At 40.1% G+C, this 19,789-nt stretch overlaps 1 protein-coding gene across 14 annotated transcripts in view; it reads left to right on the plus strand.

The window, feature by feature from the left end:
• Positions 1–19,789, plus strand: part of atrnl1b (attractin-like 1b) — a 1,064,590-nt gene that overhangs the window by 142,368 nt on the left and 902,433 nt on the right. For all 14 annotated transcript variants that reach the window (XM_072239605.1, XM_072239604.1, XM_072239606.1 and 11 more), the window contains exon 6: positions 18,570–18,744. In XM_072239605.1, the coding sequence (XP_072095706.1) occupies positions 18,570–18,744 (175 nt within the window). The remainder of the gene's footprint in view (positions 1–18,569; positions 18,745–19,789) is intronic.

The raw sequence follows: 19,789 nt of genomic DNA on the forward strand, positions 1-19,789 counted from the left end.
ATCTTGGGCAGAGCAGATGCCATACCAAGGTTTGATATTATATGTCAGGGGTCCCCAACCTTTTTTGCAACGCAGACCGGTTTATTATTGACAATATTTTTGCGGACTGGCGGACCCGGGGTGGGGGGGGGGGGGTAGGGTTGCCAACGGACAAGTGTAGCAGTCAAAGACATTGTGTTTACCCCGAGAAAGACTACATTGACCATGAAACCTTGCGGGGGCATCAGTGTGCATGCGTAGCTTGCGTGTACGTGCTGATTTTTTTCTACAAATCGTTTTTGGCGATTCTGTTTGGGGGAGAGGGGGGTTAATCACCACCGGAATATAGGTGATAAGTGGCTAATGCACTCAATTTCATTTCTAAAAGGGTTTACCTAATGAATTTAATATTAAACACACAGCGCATATTTTCCTCACATGAATATAGTGATAAGTCAATTATCAGGGGAGGACAGGGGAGCTTGAAGTAAGTGTTGAATGAACTTCCAGTAGAGGTGGTAGAGGCAGCTTCGATATTATCATTTAAAGAAAAATTGGATAGGTATATGGACAGGAAAGGAATGGAGGATTATGGGCTGAGTGCAGGTTGGTGGGACTAGGTGAGTGTAGCATTCGGCACGGACTAGAAGGGCCAATATCACCTGTTTCCGTGCTGTAATTGTTATATGGTTATATAAGTCACTTATGTCAATAGCATCATAACATTTTAAGTAATGTTTGGATATTAAACACACAGCACATATTTTCCCCGTATGAACATATAAAATCATTGCAACACACCAATGTCACTGAATCAGTGGGAGCCCTGGGCTTGTTTTCCTGGAACAAGATGGTCCTATCGCGGGGTGATGGGAGACAGCAATACTCGAAGGGGGTTCCTTATGTCCAGTCTATTCCGCAATTTAGTTTTCGTTGCATTCATTGCAGAGATATGCTGGAAATGGAAGCAACGTTTTCAGTGCTTTCGTGGCTATCTCAGGATATTCAGCCTCGACCTTGATCCGGAATGCCGGCAGAGATGTTATGTCAAACATACTTTTCAGCCCGTCGTCATTTGCAAGCTCGAGGAGTTGATCTTCTTCCCACGCTGACATGGATGACGCACGGTTAATGACCTCACGTGCGTTCAAGCTCAACAGTGCGTGACAGGGAATGAGGAAAGGTGCAGCTGACTCATATTGCCAAATCATATGGTTTCCTCGCGGCCCGGTAGCACATGCTTTGCGGCCTGGTACTGGTCTGCAGCCCGGTGATTGGGGACCACTGTTATATGTGGATAGCATGCTTTCTGTGGTGCGTCTGTCAAAATGGGGTGAGGGTCAATGAGCATGTGCCGAATTTCCTTATCTGTCTAAGGCAGGGATGGCCAACTTATGGCACATGCGCCAAAAGTGACGCATAGGACGATTAGAAGTGGCGCATTCCACCCCAGTGATGATAATAAAAAAGTAAACCTACTCATGCAAAAAGTATTAACCAAAAACCGATTTGTAGAAAAAAAATCTATACAGGTTTCCCCCGCCATCCGAAGGTAGAGCGTTCCTTTGAAACGGTTCGTAAGCCGGAATGTCGTAAAGCGAAGAAGCAATTACCATTTATTTATATGGGAAAAATTTGTGAGCGTTCGCAGACCCAAAAAATAACTTACCAAATCATGTCAAATAACACATAAATCCTAAAATAACGGTAACATATAGCAAAAGCAGGAATGATATGATAAATACACAGCCTATATAAAGTAGAAATACTTCTCCACAATCCTTACTGCACTGCTGTCCGCAGCGAAAATCTCACGCAAGCGCTGTTGGCAGAAAATCTCACGCAAGTGCTGTTGGCAAAAACACGGCGCAAGCGCTCTCCAGTAACCTTTAAGCTGCCAAATCATACCAAATAACACGTAAAAATACACAGCCTATATAAAGTAGAAATAATGTACGTACAGTGTAGTATCACTTACTGGAATTGGTTCAGCGCCAAGCACACTGATGATGGTGTGTTAGCCTGAGTCGTCGCAGGTTGGGTGGTGCAGGGGCCCCACCCTCCAGGCCGCCGACCGATACATTGCCGCAAAGCATGCAGGGGTGCAGCGGTAGCCGGGAGGCACACAGCACATCTTTAAGAAAAAAGCCGAAATAAGCATGCTAATTAATTAAGTGACGACTGGCACGTAATTGTCGGACCAGATCACTGCCGATTTCCGATTGCGTCGTCTTTGGTCTGGGCCGACATTTACGTGTCGGGCAGCACCTAATTAATTAGCTTGTTTATTTCGGCTTCTTTCTTAAAGCTGTGCTGTGTGCCTCCCGGCTATCGCTGCATTCTCCGCGAATCGCGGAGTGGTGGGGCACTGGGGTGTCATCTCGTCGTCTGTTTCCATTACAGCAGGCAGCTCAACTTCTCCTATGACTGCCTGCCTCGATGTCGAAGGTCGAGGTTCGTCGTCTGCTGTGGCTGATGCGGAAGGCTTGCTTGACTGCTGAGCCTCGCACATTTTTCTATCATATAGTTCTTTGTAAGAACTCAAACCATCCTGCAAGTATCCCCTAAACCTAAGTACCCTTTCAAAATTAAAGTCGTACTTTATCATTGCAGTGAAAATCTCACGCAGTTGCTTCACGTTCAGTTCCTGGATGACTTCACTTTCGGTCCGTTTGCTACTGCATTCAGTTTCGATTGTTATCCTTTCCTCTTCCAATTGCATCAGCTCTTCATCTATCAGTTCTTGGTCATGGGATGCCAAAACCTCTTCAACATCATCTTCGTCAGCTTCCACAAGCCAAACTCACTTAGTCCTTACTTCGTTCACCACGATTGAAACGCTTAATTATGTCTAGTTTTACGCTAAATGTAACACCCTTAAGAGCTCTTTCAGGCTTTTCCAATACCTTAGAACTCATCTTGCAAATGGCTGCTCACAGGCATGTGTTTAAGCAATGCAGATGAGAATGCCGTTTCGAATCCGGGGGAGAGTGGCTGCTCGGGGCGCGCGCTGCCTTTTTTCGCACACCGCTTTTTCTTCGTAACAGTGAAAACACCTTCTGCAAGCGAAAACAGGGTACTAATGTAGGTCTTTCGTAACAGTGAGGTTTCGTAAAGCGAAAGTTCGAAAAGCGGGGGACACCTGTAACAGGAACTCAAGTAGCTTACAGCTAGACACATCAAAGTTGCTGGTGAACGCAGCAGGCCAGGCAGCATCTGTAGGAAGAGGTGCAGTCGACGTTTCAGGCCGAGACCCTTCGTCAGGACTAACTGAAGGAAGAGTGAGTAAGGGATTTGAAAGTTGGAGGGGGAGGGGGAGATCCAAAATGATAGGAGAAGACAGGAGGGGGAGGGATAGAGCCAAGAGCTGGACAGGTGATAGGCAAAAGGGGATACGAGAGGATCATGGGACAGGAGGTCCAGGAAGAAAGACAAGGGGGGGGGACCCAGAGGATGGGCAAGAGGTATATTCAGAGGGACAGAGGGAGAAAAAGGAGAGTGAGAGAAAGAATGTGTGCATAAAAATAAGTAACAGATGGGGTACGAGGGGGAGGTGGGGCCTTAGCGGAAGTTAGAGAAGTCGATGTTCATGCCATCAGGTTGGAGGCTACCCAGATGGAATATAAGGTGTTGTTCCTCCAACCTGAGTGTGGCTTCATCTTTACAGTAGAGGAGGCCGTGGATAGACATGTCAGAATGGGAATGGGATGTGGAATTAAAATGTGTGGCCACTGGGAGATCCTGCTTTCTCTGGCGGACAGAGCGTAGATGTTCAGCAAAGCGGTCTCCCAGTCTGCGTCGGGTCTCGCCAATATATAAAAGGCCACATCAGGAGCACCGGACGCAGTATATCACCCCAGTCGACTCACAGGTGAAGTGTTGCCTCACCTGGAAGGACTGTTTGGGGCCCTGAATGGTGGTACGGGAGGAAGTGTAAGGGCATGTGTAGCACTTGTTCGGCTTACATGGATAAGTGCCAGGAGGGAGATCAGTGGGGAGCGATGGGGGGGACGAATGGACAAGGGAGTTGCGTAGGGAACGATCCCATTCCCATTCTGACATGTCTATCCACGGCACATCCCATTCCCATTCTGACATGTCTATCCACGGCCTCCTCTACTGTAAAGATGAAGCCACACTCAGGTTGGAGGAACAGCACCTTATATTCCGTCTGGGTAGCCTCCAACCTGATGGCATGAACATCGACTTCTCTAACTTCCGCTAAGGCACCACCTGCCCCTCGTACCCCATCTGTTACTTACTTTTATGCACACATTCTTTCTCTCACTCTCCTTTTTCTCCCTCTGTCCCTCTGAATATACCTCTTGCCCATCCTCTGGGTCTCCCCCCCTTGTCTTTCTTCCTGGACCTCCTGTCCCATGATCCTCTCGTATCCCCTTTTGCCTATCACCTGTCCAGCTCTTGGCTCTATCCCTCCCCCTCCTGTCTTCTCCTATCATTTTGGATCTCCCCCTCCCCCTCCAACTTTCAAATCCCTTACTCACTCTTCCTTCAGTTAGTCCTGACGAAGGGTCTCGGCCTGAGACGTCGACTGCACCTCTTCCTACAGATGCTGCCTGGCCTGCTGCGTTCACCAGCAACTTTGATGTGTGTTGCTTGAATTTCCAGCATCTGCAGAATTCCTGTTGTTTGTTATTAATTTATTTATCCAATTTCTTGCTGTTTCAGCAGTTGGAGATAGGCAGCTAGTCTAGTTGATCAACAGGATCCCCAATGTTTTACTACAAACTGTCCCATTCCTCTAAATTCTACAGTAGCTTAATAATTACTGTGATGCTAATACAGCTCGGGGTATCAGAGTTTGGAGTGGAATTCCATTGTCGTCTGTACGTCCTTCCCATAGAATCTGTGTGTTTTCTCCAGTTGTCTGGTTTCATCCAACAGTTCAAATATATACCAGTTGGTAGGTTAGTTGGTCACTGTAAATTGTCCTATGATTTGGCTAGGGTTAAAATTAGGGGGTGTCAGGGGTTGCTGGAATAGATGAAATCCTGTCTGTTTGACAAATATGAAGTACAGATTGTCCATATCAATTGAACATAAAAATGATTGCCATGGTAGGATAGCGGTTAGCATGACTCTATTACAGCTCGGGGTGTCGGAATTCAAAGTTCAATTTTGACATAATCTGTAAGGAGTCTGTACGTCCTCCCTGTAGAATGCACGGGCTTTCTCCGGGTGCTCCAGTCCCTTCTGACAGTCCAAGGATGTAGGTTAATTAGTCATTGTAAATTGGGTTGGGGTTAAAAGCTGGGGTTGCTGGGTGGTGTGGTTCGAAGGGCCGGAAGGGCCCATTCTGCGCTGTATCCCTAAATAATTAAAAATAAAATACTAGTAGATCTAGCTCAGAAACTAGTTCCCTTTTGATTCCCTTCTGACTCAACTGTTGAACCTTATGCTAGGAAATATAATTTTTATGCAATTAATTTTTATTTGCTTAGTTATATTTTCTCTTTACTGCAGGAGTGGAAAGAAAGTGGTCTATATTGACTCTTCCTATTTGGTAATGAGGATTTCATTATTTTTGTATTCTAAAGGGCAAATGCACCATCCTGTGGTCATTGGCATCTATAACAGAATGTGTCTTACATAAATTGTCTATCAGCTTCCTTCAGATATTATTAATGTTCTATTGGACCAATTGACTTATATTATTTATGTGCTTGGTTAAAATACCCATATTAAAATTTTCAATAAAACCATTATTGGATTGTTCTGTATTTGACATTGAGAGAGATTTTCTTTTTACTAAGATGATAAAGACAGAATTTGGAGTGGAGACTGTCTTGGTGATTACTGACCTTAGGAGCCTTTTTAAAAAAAAAGTGAAACATAATTTGAAAGCGAAAGGTTCGTTGATGAAAGCACATAAGGTTGGGCAGCATCTGTGAAGCAAGTTAATGTTTCAGGTCAATGATTGTCAGAACTGAGAAAAGTTTATAAGATCAGTTTATAAGAAAAGGTCATTCAGGGGTAAGTCGGGAGCGATTGAATAGTGCAAGTGATAGTGACCTGAAGCATGATGGTAAGGGCCAGTGAATAGCAAAAAGTATCTAGTTGAAGTGTAACAAATATGATACTCCCAGGAAAAACTGAATGTTGGAAATGAGAAATACCAGGATGGAAGGACTGATTATCTAAAATTTATCATTTAATTTAGAAGGCTCGATATTCCTAATTGAATGATCTGCTGTTTCTTGAGCATGCTTTAAATTTCATTGGAACAGTGTATGAGGTGGAAGAAGAACTGAGGTGACTTAATCACCAGTGTACACTGAATGGAGGTGTTCTGCAAAATTGTTATCCAATCTGCATTTTGCTTGTCCACTTCTAAGAAGACCATGTCATGAGCATTGAATGGAGTCCACTCAATTGGAACAAGTACAAATAAATTATTGCTCCACATCATGTTGTGGGAAAGGTGGAGTTCAAAGCACAAGTATTTTGACAATTGGAGAGGTTGTTGTGAAGCTGGAAGACTGAGCCATGATGCCATGGAGGAAGTGATTCTTCAGTGTCGGTAGATAGATAGATATACTTTATTGATCCCGAGAGTAAAGAGTTAAATGATGTACTTGATGCAAAATTGTTGGAAGTACTGTTGGCAGAATGGTTGTGGAGGGAACAGGGAATATGGAAAGGAACGCTTTGAAGGAACCTGGGTGAAAGGAAGTCTAATTTAAAAAGCATATTAGAGTTTCTTGGTTAGTTGTGGGTAGCAATCGCTTTTGTAACACCTGCAAGAGGGAATGAGAGAGAAGATACAAAGATAGATCAAGACCGAGTGGGTGATTGTTTATCTCTTGTTTGTCTGGTTGAAAAATGTTCAAATTCTGTTTTCACTGCCCTCGGAGTATTCCAGGGTTGTGACAGTCTGAAACAAAATTCACAATATTTCTCTTGATGCTCACTTAGTTCCAGATTCTCCAGTGAAAGGTGGATGGGGGCAATCTGCTTCTGATCATAAAAGGATCATCAGCACAGACTTTTTTTCCAAGCATATAAAGAAATTGTATGCACTTTATGTTGAGACAGATGAATCTGAGTGTTCGCGCCTCTTTGTCTGCTCATAGTCTTTTGCTCAGTTATGCAACACACACAAAATGCTGGAGGAACTCAGCAGGTCAGGCAGGATCTATGGAAAAAAAGTACAGTCGAAGTTTTGGGCCAGAGCCCTTTGGCAACACTGGAGGGAAAAAAAAGGCTGGGAAGTAGATATGAAAAAAGTGATGATGCTGCCTGGCCTGCTGAATTCAGAAAACGCATGCACGTTTTTTGCTCCAGATATTAATCTTGATTAGTTTGAAATTCTTGATTTTTTCTATATATTTAGTTTAAATCCTTTCTTTCTTTTTAAATCTTTTTATTGAATTAGTACACAAAAGGTAAACCATATAGGCACTGATACACATTTGCAATATAACTTTACAAGAGATATTAATACACAAAAAAAGTTAGTACAAACAGTGCAGTTTAGATATAAAATAACCAGGTAATATAATAGTAAACTAATTTTCAAATATGTCAATAAGGAAAAAAAACTCAAAGAAAAACCCCCCAAAAAAACCACCGTGCAACTAAACTAAAAAGCAAAGCAAAGCAATGGGCTAACTAGGTATCAAGTAGAGTTAAACAACTTAAAACAATCACGGCCTCAAACCCAACCTCCATTAAAAACAGTTAAAAAGCAAGAAGGGAATGTAAATATGGCCAGAGAAAGAAAAAAAAGTTACATTAAATGAAAATGTTGAATAAAAGATCTCCAAGTCTGTTCAAATTTAACTGAAGAATCATAAAGATTACTTCTAATTTTCTCCAGATTTAAACATAGTATCATCTGAGAAAACCAAAAAAATATAGTTGGAGCATTAATCTCCTTCCAATGTTGTAAAATACATCTCTTCGCCATTAAAGTAAGAAGTGCAATCAATCTACGGGCTGAAGGGGAAAGATTACTGGAAATTTTAGGTAATCCAAAGATAGCAGTAATAAGATGGGGAGAAATATCTATATTCAATACCTTTGAAATAATATTAAAAATATCCTTACAAAAAGTTTCCAGAGTAGGACAGGCCCAAAACGTGTGAGTTAAGGAAGCTATCTCCCCATGACATCTGTCACACAAAGGATTAATATGAGAATAAAAACGGGCTAATTTATCTTTAGACATATGTGCTCTATGGACAACTTTAAATTGAATTAGGGAGTGTTTAGAACAGATAGAGGAAGTATTAACTAGTTGTAAAATATGAGCCCAGTCATCCACCGGAATAATAAGACCCAATTCCTTTTCCCAATCTGACCTAATCTTATCAAATGGAGCTTTCCTAAGTTTCATAATAGTATTATAAATAATAGCCGTTACACCTTTCTGACATGGATTAAGGTTAATTATAGTATCTAAAATATATGTAGGAGGTAGCGTCGGAAAGGAAGAGAGTATAGTACTTAGGAAATTTCTAACTTGGAGATATCTACAAAAATCTATTCTTGGTAAATTATATTTGTTAGATAATTGCTCAAAGGACATAAGGGAACCATCTAAAAATAAATCCAAAAACCGTGAAATACCATTAGTCTTCCAAATTTGAAAGGCACGGTTAGTGGAAGAGGGAGGGAAGAATATGTTACCTAAAATAGGAATCGCAAGCCCAAATTGATTAAGATCGAAAAATTTTCGGAATTGAAACCAAATACGTAAGGTATATTTAACTATCGGGTTACAAACCAGTTTACAGCATTTCAAATCAAAAGGAAAAGAAGAACCTAAAATGGAGCCAAGTGCATAACCTGGAGCAGATTGTAATTCCAATACTACCCATTTAGGAATGGATAGTGTATCTTGATCAAGTAACTAAAATTTCATATGTCGAATATTAATTGCCCAATAATAGAATCTAAAGTTAGGTAATGCGAAACCTCCATCTCTCTTAGCTTTCTGTAGATGTATTTTACCCAATCTTGGGTTTTTATTTGCCAAATAAATGAAGAAATTTTAGAGTCAACTTTGTCAAAAAAGGGTTTGGGAACAAAAATCGGTAGTGCCTGAAATACAGATAAAAATTTTGGAAGAATAAACATCTTAACAGCATTAATACGACCAATCAAAGTTAAATAAAATGGAGATCATTTAAGTGAGAGTTGAGTAATGTGATCGATTAAGGGTAGGAAATTGGCCTTAAATAAATCTTTATGTTTACAGGTAACTTTAATCCCAAGATATGAAAAATGATTATTAACCAATTTAAACGGAAGATTCTGATATAAGGGAACTTGGTTATTAATCGGAAAAAGTTCACTCTTACCGAGATTTAACTTATAACCTGAAAAAAGACTAAATTGTGCTAATAAATCTAAAGCAGCAGGGATAGATTTTTGAGGATTAGAAATATATAAAAGTAAGTCATCAGCATAGAGTGATACTTTATGGGACTTTAAACCCTGAGTTATCCCAATAATATTTGGAGATTCTCGAATGGCAATTGCAAGAGGTTCTAATACAATATCAAATAATAAGGGACTAAGAGGACAACCTTGTCTGGTGCCTCGAAAAAGAGGGAAAAAAGGTGAGCTTAAAGAGTTAGTATGGACTGAGGCCATAGGAGAGTGATATAACAATTTGATCCAGGATATAAATTTCAGGCTGAAATTGAACATTTCAAGCACCTTAAATAAGTAAGGCCATTCGACTCTGTCGAAGGCTTTTTCAGCGTCTAAGGAAATGACGCCCTCAGGATCATATTGTGAGGGAGTATAAACAATGTTTAACAGTGTATGAATGTTATAAAAAGAGTAACGACCTTTAGTAAAACCCGTTTGGTCTTCCGAAATAATATAAGGAAGTGCTTTTTCTAATCCGTTTGCTAATAATTTAGAAAAGATTTTAGAATCAACATTTAATAAGGATATTGGTCTATAAGATGCACATTGAGCAGGATCTTTATCCTTCTTGAATATTAAAAGAGATCGATGCTCTATAGAAGGATTCAGGAAGTTTACCAAGTTTTAATGAAGCCTCCAAAACCCTGAATAACCAAGGAATTAATGAAGATGCAAAACATTTATAAAATTCCACAGTAAACCCATCAGGACCAGGAGCTTTCCCTGGACTCATAGAGAAAATAACCTTCTTAATCTCATCAGTAGTAAAGGAAGTGTCAAGCATAGAAGATATATCATGTGAAGTCTTAGGGAAATCTAGGTTATCTAAAAAGTTATACATATATTTAGAGTCTCGTGGAAACTGATTGATATAAAGAGGAATAAAAATCAAAAAAAGATTGATTAATCTCAGCTTGATCAGATATCAGTTGATCATTTTGATTATAAATCTGATTAATTTGAAATTTGGAATAGTTAGTCTTCAACTGGTTAGCCAACAGTTTACCAACTTTGTCACTATGTATATAAAATTCACTTCTTGTTTTCATTAATTGATTTGCAATCGAGGACGAAAGTAATAAACTATGTTCCATTTGAAGTTCAGTTCTTTGTTCATACAACTTCTCAGAGGGAGCTGTAGCGTATGTCTTATCAATTTCCTTAATCTTGTCTACAATGACCAGCTCCTCATCCTTCAACCCCTTCCTCAAGGCAGCAGAATACGAGATGATCTGACCACGAATATAAGCTTTAAAAGTGTCCCAAAGGATGTTCATAGAAATATCTTCTGTATAGTTGATTATAAAAAAGAGATCAATCTGTTCATTCATAAAGTTAACAAAATCTGAGTCCTGAAGCAACAGCCATTGTCTATTATTTGGTGTGTTGGCCAATATTTTAATAGAAAGTTTAAGAGGAGCATGATCCGAAATGGTTATAGAGTCATATTCACATTTGACCACTGAAGGAATAAGACGAGAGTCAATAAAAAGATAATCAATACTTGAATAGGAACGATGAACATGTGAAAAAAAGGAAAAATCTTTTTCCTGAGGGTGCAAAAAACGCCAAATGTCTGTCGATCCGGAATCTGAAAGGAATGAGTTAATCAAGGTTGCAGATTTATTGGGTAAGGTCCGTAAAGGAGCCGAACAATCCAAAGATGGAGATAAACAAGTATTAAAATCCCCACCCCAAATTAGTGAAAACTCATTCAAATTCGGAAACAAATTAAATAATGATTTATAAAATTCCAGACAGTCCATCTTGGGAGCGTGAACATTAACCAAAACTACTTTTTTATTAAAGAGTAAACCACTAACCAATAGAAATCTGCCATTCGGATCAGAAATAATATCGTGTTGTACAAAAGTGATTGAGGGATCTATAAAAATAGAAACCCCTCGAATCTTAGCGTTGGAATTCGAATGGAAGTGTTGATCCTTCCAGAATTTGAAAAAACATAATCTGTTCCCCCCTCCGTACATGGGTCTCTTGTAAAAATAGAACATGTGCTTTAAGTCTCCGGAATACTTTAAAAACTTTTTTCCTTTTTATTGGATGATTAAGACCATTAGTATTCCAAGAGACAAAATTAGTAGTAGACTCCATAAACCCTAAAGTCAACCTGCAAAAAGAGGAGGATTGACAATAGGGTCGACCCACGCACCCGGAAAGGGAACAGAACAAACAAGAGATAACGGAAGGAGAACACGACCAATAGTTCAGTAATATAAGGAGCCCAAGAGAAAAAAACTAAAAAGTGAAGCCCCTCCCACTGCCCCCACCGAACCCCCAAAGCTAAATCTAAGATAGACCAGCCAGAAAGAAGCGAGCACTAGAACTACCCCCATGACTTCTGATAGACTCTCGCTGAAAAAGTGTATATATAAGAGGATCAGCTGAAGTTATAAAACAGTAGAGAAATTTAAAAAAAAGTACACCGATTAAAGCAAACCCGATATAATACAAAGAAAAAACAGGTAAATATAAAGAAAACCGTTAACCAACAACATACCATGTAGTTAAACAAGAAAATGAGACAATTAACATAGACTAGCGAGGAAAACTACAAAAAGTACGCTTGAAAACTACAAAATTTAAGGCCTCAAAGGAAATACATAAAATGATGCGGAGGAAATAACCACCCAGAATCCCGAGGGAAAAAGAAAGGAATGACGCAGTTAGAAAAAAAATTTGGCAACCATATTAATTAACTGAAAAAGAACTTTTCTGCCCTCATATAAAGCAAAAAAATTTAAAAAAAAATAAACCAAAACAGATTAACTGCATCGGAACAAACAGAGGTGGTTTAATAATTGCGATTAAGATGTTGAAGGCGAAAATTGATCAAGGTAACTCTGGGCTTCCGATGGAGAGTCGAGAAAATGGGAAGAGCCCTTAGGCAAACAAATCTTCAAACGTGCAGGATAAAGCAACACTGGTTTTAAATCCATCTTATAAAGTTCTGACATCACAGATCTATAACGGACACATTGATCCCGAACCGGCTTACTAAAATCCTCTACCAGCCGGAATCGAAGCTGTGAATAATCGATGTAACCTTTAGGTCGAGCAAATCGAAGCAATTTCTCCTTGTCTTGAAAATAATGAAATGGTAGAATAACATGCTGAGGTTTATCTGACTTAGACGAATATACTGGGACTCTGTGAGCCCGATCCAATAATGGTGGTTGGTCAGGAAATAAGGTAGGGAACGCATCTTTTAAAAGTTGAGAAAAGAACTTTATAGGGTCATCAGATTCAGCAGCTTCATGAATACCAATAATTCGAATATTCTGTCGTCGCATTCTGCATTCTAAGTCCGAGTTTTTAAAAGTCAGAAAGTCAAGTTTTTTCTTCATCCCAGTAATTGTCTCTTCAATTTTCCCCATCTTGAGATCATTTTGTTGCATGGATTTTTGAAGATTAGATATAGCAGTCTGATGTTCCGTGATAGATGTTTGCATTTTATCAATTACATCAAGAATTCTCTCCAGTTTAGATGAAATTTCCACACGAATCAGATCCATTATAGTAGTTGAAATTTCCGTTTGAATCAGATCCGATATAGCTTTCAAAGTTAACGCTGGTTCAGTCGGAGGAGGATCAGTAACTTTCGGTCTAACTGGAGGTTTGCCGTCTTTCCCGTTCTTAGACATAGCAGATCTTAAAAACATCCAAGTATCAAAAAAAAACAGAATTTGTTGCAAGGAGTTATGAAAATCGGTGCCTTAATGGTTGACTTAAATGTAGCTGATCATAGGAAAAAACTCAAGAGGTAATTGGAACGAGTCAAGAACACGACTTCACTCCATGAGCGCTACTGGAAGTCTCCAGTTTAAATCCTTTCAAGGCTGTATGTTATTAGCAATATCAATTTTGTTTATCTAGTCCCATGCCTCTGTCCATGAACTTGCAGTAACTTAGACTTATGAAACCTCTTCATCACCTGATTGACTGTACATTGATATAGCCAGACTGTTTTCTGAAGACTTAACCAGTACGTGATGCTAATAATAATTATGAAATTAGCTAAACTTGAAATTAATAATTGTGAACACTTGACATACTGTCATATCATTGTTATCTGATGAACTATATCAGCAGTTTTGCTTTTCTTCTCTCTCCACTGATGTCTTCGGTCATATCTGTTCCTTTAAATGTGGAGCAGTAAAATATTTGTTACAATTGGTGGAAACTGTTTTTACTGTTTGCCTTTGTAATTTAAAATTTATCTGTCAGAGAGGCCCCTGTTGGTCAGGGTCAATCATGGATGTTGTGTTCTAGCTGCTATGTGATAAGCAAGGCTAGCAGTACAATATGGAGAGCAACCTGTTGCCCATTTAACAAGCTCCCCCTCTCCACGCATCTGATGAACCCAAAGGAACAGCAGCGACCAATACAGTTTGACACCAGCAGTATCGCAGGAGTTGCTATTCAGAGATGCACTCAACATAGGACTGCCTTAGGGGCTTCAGCTCCAGGTTTTTCCCTCAGGGTTTCCTTCCGAAGCATTTCCCATGAGTGGGTATAGTCGCAAGGCAATAGGGGTTTGAGATCAGAGTTTTCCTTCTCCTGGATGAGCTGCCAACCACGGCTGAGAGCTCCATTTGCCTGTAGTGTCTGGTCTGGGAGAGTGAAGAGATAATTGATCGGAGTTACAGGAAAGTAGTCACCCCAAAGTTGCAGGAGGTGAGTAGCTGGGTGACTGTCAGGAGAAATGGAAACGTGAATGAGCAGTTAGCGTTGAGCGTTCTGTGACCATTCCCCTCAATAATAAGTATACCATTTTGGATACTGTTGTGGGGAATGATCTCCCAGGGGAATGCCACACAGACCAGATTACTGGCACTGAGCATAGGTCAGTGGTGCAGAAGGGAAAGAGGGAGAAGAGGGGAGTGTTAGTGATAGGGGACTCAATAGTCCAGGGAACAGATAGGAGATTCTGTGTATGTGAACGGGACACCCGAATGGTATGTCACTTCCCTGGTGCCAGGGTCAGGGACGTCTCGGATCGTGACCACAACATTTTGGAGAGGGAGGAAGAGCAGCCAGATGTCTTGTTACATATTGGTACCAGTGACATAGGAAGGAAAGCAATGAGGTCCTGAAAAGAGAATTTAGAGAGCTGGGTAGAAAGTGGAGAAGCAGAACCTGCCGGGTAGTAATTACTGGATTGCTGCCTCTGCCACGCACAAGTCAGGTAGAAACAGGTTGATTTGGCAGATTAATGTGTGGCTGAGAAGCTGGAGCAGGGGGTAGGGCTTCAAGTTTTTGCATCATTGGGATCTCTTTTGGGGGTTGTATGACCTGTTCAAAAGTGACTGGTTGCACCTGAACCCAAGAGGAGCCAAAATTCTCGTGGGCAGGTTTGTTAGAGCTGTTGGAGAAGGTTTAAATTAATTTGGCAGTGGGGTGGGAAACAGAGTGAAGGAACTCAGGATAGGATGGATGGTAAAAAAGCAAAGATAGTATGCAGTCAGACTGTCAGGAAGGGTAGGCAGATGATAGGACATTATTGCAGCCAGCAGGGTGAGTATCTGTGTATTAGGGATGTAGAATCAAAAAGGGTGGCAAATACACTATTCAAAGTGTTATATCTCAATGCACGGAGTATAAGAGATAAGGTGGATAATCTTGTTGCACTATTACAGATTCTCAGGTGTGATGCTGTGGTCATCACTGAATCGTGGTTGAATGATGGTTGTAGTTGGCAGCTGAATGTCCACGGTTACATGTTGTATCAGAGGGATAGGAAGATAGACAGAGAGGGTGGCGTGGCTCTGCTGGTAAAGAATGGCATCAAATCAGTAGAAGTCTGTAACATACGATCAGAAGATGTTGAATTCTTGTGAGTGAGTTAAGAAACTGCAAGGGTAAAAACCCTGATGATCGTTATCTGCAGGCCTCCCAACAGTAACTGGGATGTGGACCATAGATTACAGCAGAAAATAGAAATGATGTGTCAAAAGGGCAATATTATGATAGCCATGGAAGGTTTTAACATTCAGGTCAATTGGGAAAATCAGGTTGGAAATGAATCTCAAGAGAGTGAGTTTGTTGAATGCCTACCACATGGCTTTTTAGAGTACTTGTTGTTGAGCCTTCCAGGGGATCAGCTGTATTGGATTGAGTGTTATTTAATGAACCGGAGGTGATTAGAGAGTTTAAGGTAAAAAAAAACTCTTCGGAGGCAGTGATCACAATATAATTGAGTTCAACTTGAAATTTGATTGGGAGAAAGTAAAGTCTGACATAGCAGTATTTCAGTGGAGTAAAGGAGATTACAATGGTTTGAGAGAGGAGTTGGCTAAAATAAATTGGAAGGAGATGCTGGCAGGGATTACAGCAGAGCAGAAATGGTGTGAGTTACTGGGAAAAATGAGGAAGGTGCAGGATAGATGTAATCCAAAAATGAAGAAATACACAAATGGCAAAATAGTACAACCATGGCTGACAAGGGAAGTCAAAGCTGATGTAAAAGCAAAAGAGATGGCATACAAAAAAAACAAAAATTAGTGAGAAGACAGAGGATTGGGAAGCTTTTAAAACCCTACAGAGGGCAAATAAAGGAATCATTAGGAGGGAAAAGATTAAATATGAAAGCAAGCTAGCAAACAACATCAAAGTGGATTGTAAAAGCTTTTTGAAGTATGTAAAAATGATAGAGAGGTAAAAGTGAGGCGGGAGAAATAATAATGAGGGCCAAGAAGACGGCAGTTTACTAAATGAATATTTTGCATCAGTCTTCACTATGGAAGACACTAGCAGAGTGCCAGATGTTGAAGAGTATGAGGGAAGAGGAGTTGGTGTAATTACTATTACAAGGGAGACGGCGATCAGAAAGCTGAAAGACTTAAGGGTATATAAGTTACCCGGACCAGATGAACTGTACCCTAAGGTTCTGAAAGAGCTAACGGTAGAGATTGAAGGGGCATTAGTAATGAAGTTTCAAAAAGTCATTGGACTCTGGCATGGTGCCAAAGGACTAGAACATTGCAAATGCCACTTCACTCTTTAAGAAGGGAGGAAGGCAGCAGAAAGGAAGTTAGTTAGCCTGACCTCAGTGGTGGGAAGTTGTTAGAATCAATAGGTTATGGAGTACTTGGTGACACATGACAAGATAGGGCAAAGCCTCCGTGGTTTCCTTAAGGGAAAATTTTGACTGATGAACCTGTTGGAATCCTTTGAGGAGATTACAAGTAGGATAGATAAAAGGGATGCAGTGGATGTTGTATATTTGTACTTTCAGAAGGCCTTTGACGAGATGCCACACATGAGGCTGCTTACCCTGTTAAGAGCACATGATATTACAAGAAAGTTACTGGTATGGCTAGAGCATTGGCTGATTGGTAGGAGGAAAAAAGGAATCGTTTTTTGTTTGGCTGTCAGTGACTAGTGTTATTCTGCAGGCGTTGGTGTTGGGACTGCTTTTTATGCTGTATGTCAATGATTTTGATGATGGAATATTTGCCTTGGTGCCAAGTTTGCAGATGATATGAAGATTGGTGGAGGAACGGGTAGTGTTGAGGGAACAGGTAGGCTGCAGAAGGACTTAAGACAGATTAGGAGAATGGGTAAGAAAGTGGCAAATGAAATACAATGTTGGAAAATGTCATGCACTTTAGTAGTAGAAATAAATGTGCAGACTATTTTCTAAATGAGAAGAAAATCCAAAAACCTGAGATGCAAAGGGACTTGGGAGTCCTTGTGCAGACATCCTAAAGGTTAACTTGCAGGTAGAGTTGGTGGTGAGGGAGGCAAATGCGATGTTAGCATTCATTTCAAGAGGTCTAGAATACAAGAGTAGGGATGTGATGCTGAGGCTTTATAAAGCATTGGAGAGGCTTCACCTTGAGTATTGTGAACAGTTTTGAGCCCCTTATCTAAGAAAAAATCTGCTGGTATTGGAGAGATTTCAAAAGAGGATCACAAGGATGATTCTGGGAATGAAAGCATATCATTGATGGCTCTGGATCTGTACTTGCTAGTATTTAGAAGGATGAGGGGGGATCTCATTAAATCCTTTTGAATGTTGAAAGGCCTAGACAGAGTAGATGTGGAAAGGATGTTTCCCATGCTGGGGAAGTCTAGGACAAGAAGGCACAGTCTCAGGATAGAAGGCTGTCCACTTGAAACAGAGATGTGGAGAAATTTCTTTAGCCAGAGGGTGGTGAATTTGTGGAATTTATTACCACAGGCAGCGGGTGGAGGCCAGATTGTTGGGTGTATTTAAAGCAGAGCTTTATATATTCTTGATTGGAAATGGCATCAAAAGTTATGGGGAGAAAAGGATTAGCCATGATTGAATGGTGGAGCAGAATTGAAGGGCCAAATAACCTCATTCTGCTCCAATACATTTTGGTCTCATGGTTCATTGTCTTTTGAGGTCCTTCTGGTGTTAGGATACCAGTTACCTGCCTTTGCCCTTTCTGTCAGTAACTAAGCCACACATGAAGGCTAGGAGCTGGACTTGGTCGTCCAAGGCTATTTGAGATGCATGTCGTTGGAAGCATTTAATTGTTAGTGGGACTCCCGACTATAACAACATTAAGGAACAAAACCTTATCTATATATCTTGCTGATCAGGGAATCTTGGTAATTACATGGAGCAACTTCACTTAGAGAGCATCACGTTTTCAGCATATTACACAAGACCTACCAGCTCTGTGCATCATTCTTTCCATAAGGGTTGATGGCAAGATTTTGACTGGTTCTTCCAAACTTTGAGATTAAAATGTAGTTTCAGGTCACATGGAAAACTAATTGATCTTTTGGTGAGTATTGTTGGGTGATAGAAAGTAGCATGAAAGTGCATGAATAATTAATCACAGATTTGACACCTTATTGCACTCCTTTGCAAAGTTATGTGCAATGTTTTTGGTTCAGTCATGTGCTTTGCAATGGGTATACTTCAACTTGCTTTATACCGAGTGTTCACTGTTCAAATGTGTCTTTTGCAGATACAGACTCTGCTAACTGCTTGTATTTATTTTGTGAATAAGTGAATAATTATCATCCTAATCAATAAATATAATATAATCTTGTGATTGTGCATTGAATATATTTTGAAAATGAGTGATCTGGGGTGCCTTTTTTGTAATTTCAACTTGTTTGCCTGCTTTTGAAATATCTGTCTTGCATTGGAACACTTAACATGATAGTTCTGTTTTACTGTGTTCCAGGACCAGATTGCTCTTTACCTGTCCCATCTTCAGAATCCTACTGGGTACTACCAAATATCAAACCTTTCAGTCCCAGTGTGAGTCGTGCATCCCACAAAGCTGTTGTATATGGGAAATTTATGTGGGTAATTGGTGGATATACCTTCAATTATACTTCATCACAGATGGTTCTGAAGTAAGTGTGCCTGTAGTTTGCTGTTTGTTGTCTTGTGACATGTCGTGGAATGTTGCATGTTTTCTAAAAATTCAAACCACTTGAGGCTTCAATGATTTGTTGATCTACAAGTTGTTGTAATTGAACAACTTGGGAAATTTGGCAGGAACCGTAAATGTTGATTTTTTTTCAATAAGGTTCTACTAATAAATTTACTAAATGTAAATTGTCTATATTTTGTATAGTTAACATGCTTAAAAATTCAGAGAGCTTGTTGGGTTTAGTGTAGCGTCTGAGATTACAGCTCTGGGTGTTCTGGAGTTCAGAGTTAGTACTGGTGCCTTTCTGTAATGAGCTTCTGTATGTCAAGATCTTTGAGGATCTAACCTGGTCCCAACTTATTGATGTAGTCATAAAGAAGGCAAGACAGCGACTATACTTCATTAGGAGTTTGAAGCGATTTGGCATGTCAACAAATACACTCAAAAACTTCTGTATTTGTACCATGGAGAGCATTCTAACAGGCTGCATCACTGTCTGGTATGGAGGGGCTATGCAGAGGACCGAAAAGAAGCTGCAGAAGGTTGTAAATCTAGTCAGCTCCATCTTGGGTACTAGTTTACAAAGTACCCAGGACATCTTTAGGGAGCATTAGGAGACAGGAGGCAGCGACCATTATTAAAGACCTCCAGCACAGGGCATGCCCTTTTCTCACTGTTAGCATCAGGTAGGAGATACAGAAGCCTGAAGGCACACACTCAGCGATTCAGGAACAGCTTCTTCCTCTGTGCCATCCAATTCCTCAATGGACTTTGAAGCTTTGGACACTACCTCACTCTTTTTTAATATACAGTATTTCTGTTTTTGCACATTTTAAAATAATCTATTCAATATATGTAATTGTTTTACTTATTCATTATTATGTTTATTTTATTTATTTTTTTAATTTTTTTTCTCTTTCTGCTAGATTATGTATTGCATTGAACTGCTACTGCTAAATTAACAAATTTCACGTCACATGCTGGTGATAATAAACCTGATTCTGATTCTCTCTCCCGTAGAATGT

The sequence above is a fragment of the Mobula birostris genome, chromosome 21 (genome assembly GCF_030028105.1).
Source record: "Mobula birostris isolate sMobBir1 chromosome 21, sMobBir1.hap1, whole genome shotgun sequence".
Taxonomy (NCBI): Eukaryota; Metazoa; Chordata; class Chondrichthyes; order Myliobatiformes; family Myliobatidae; genus Mobula; species Mobula birostris.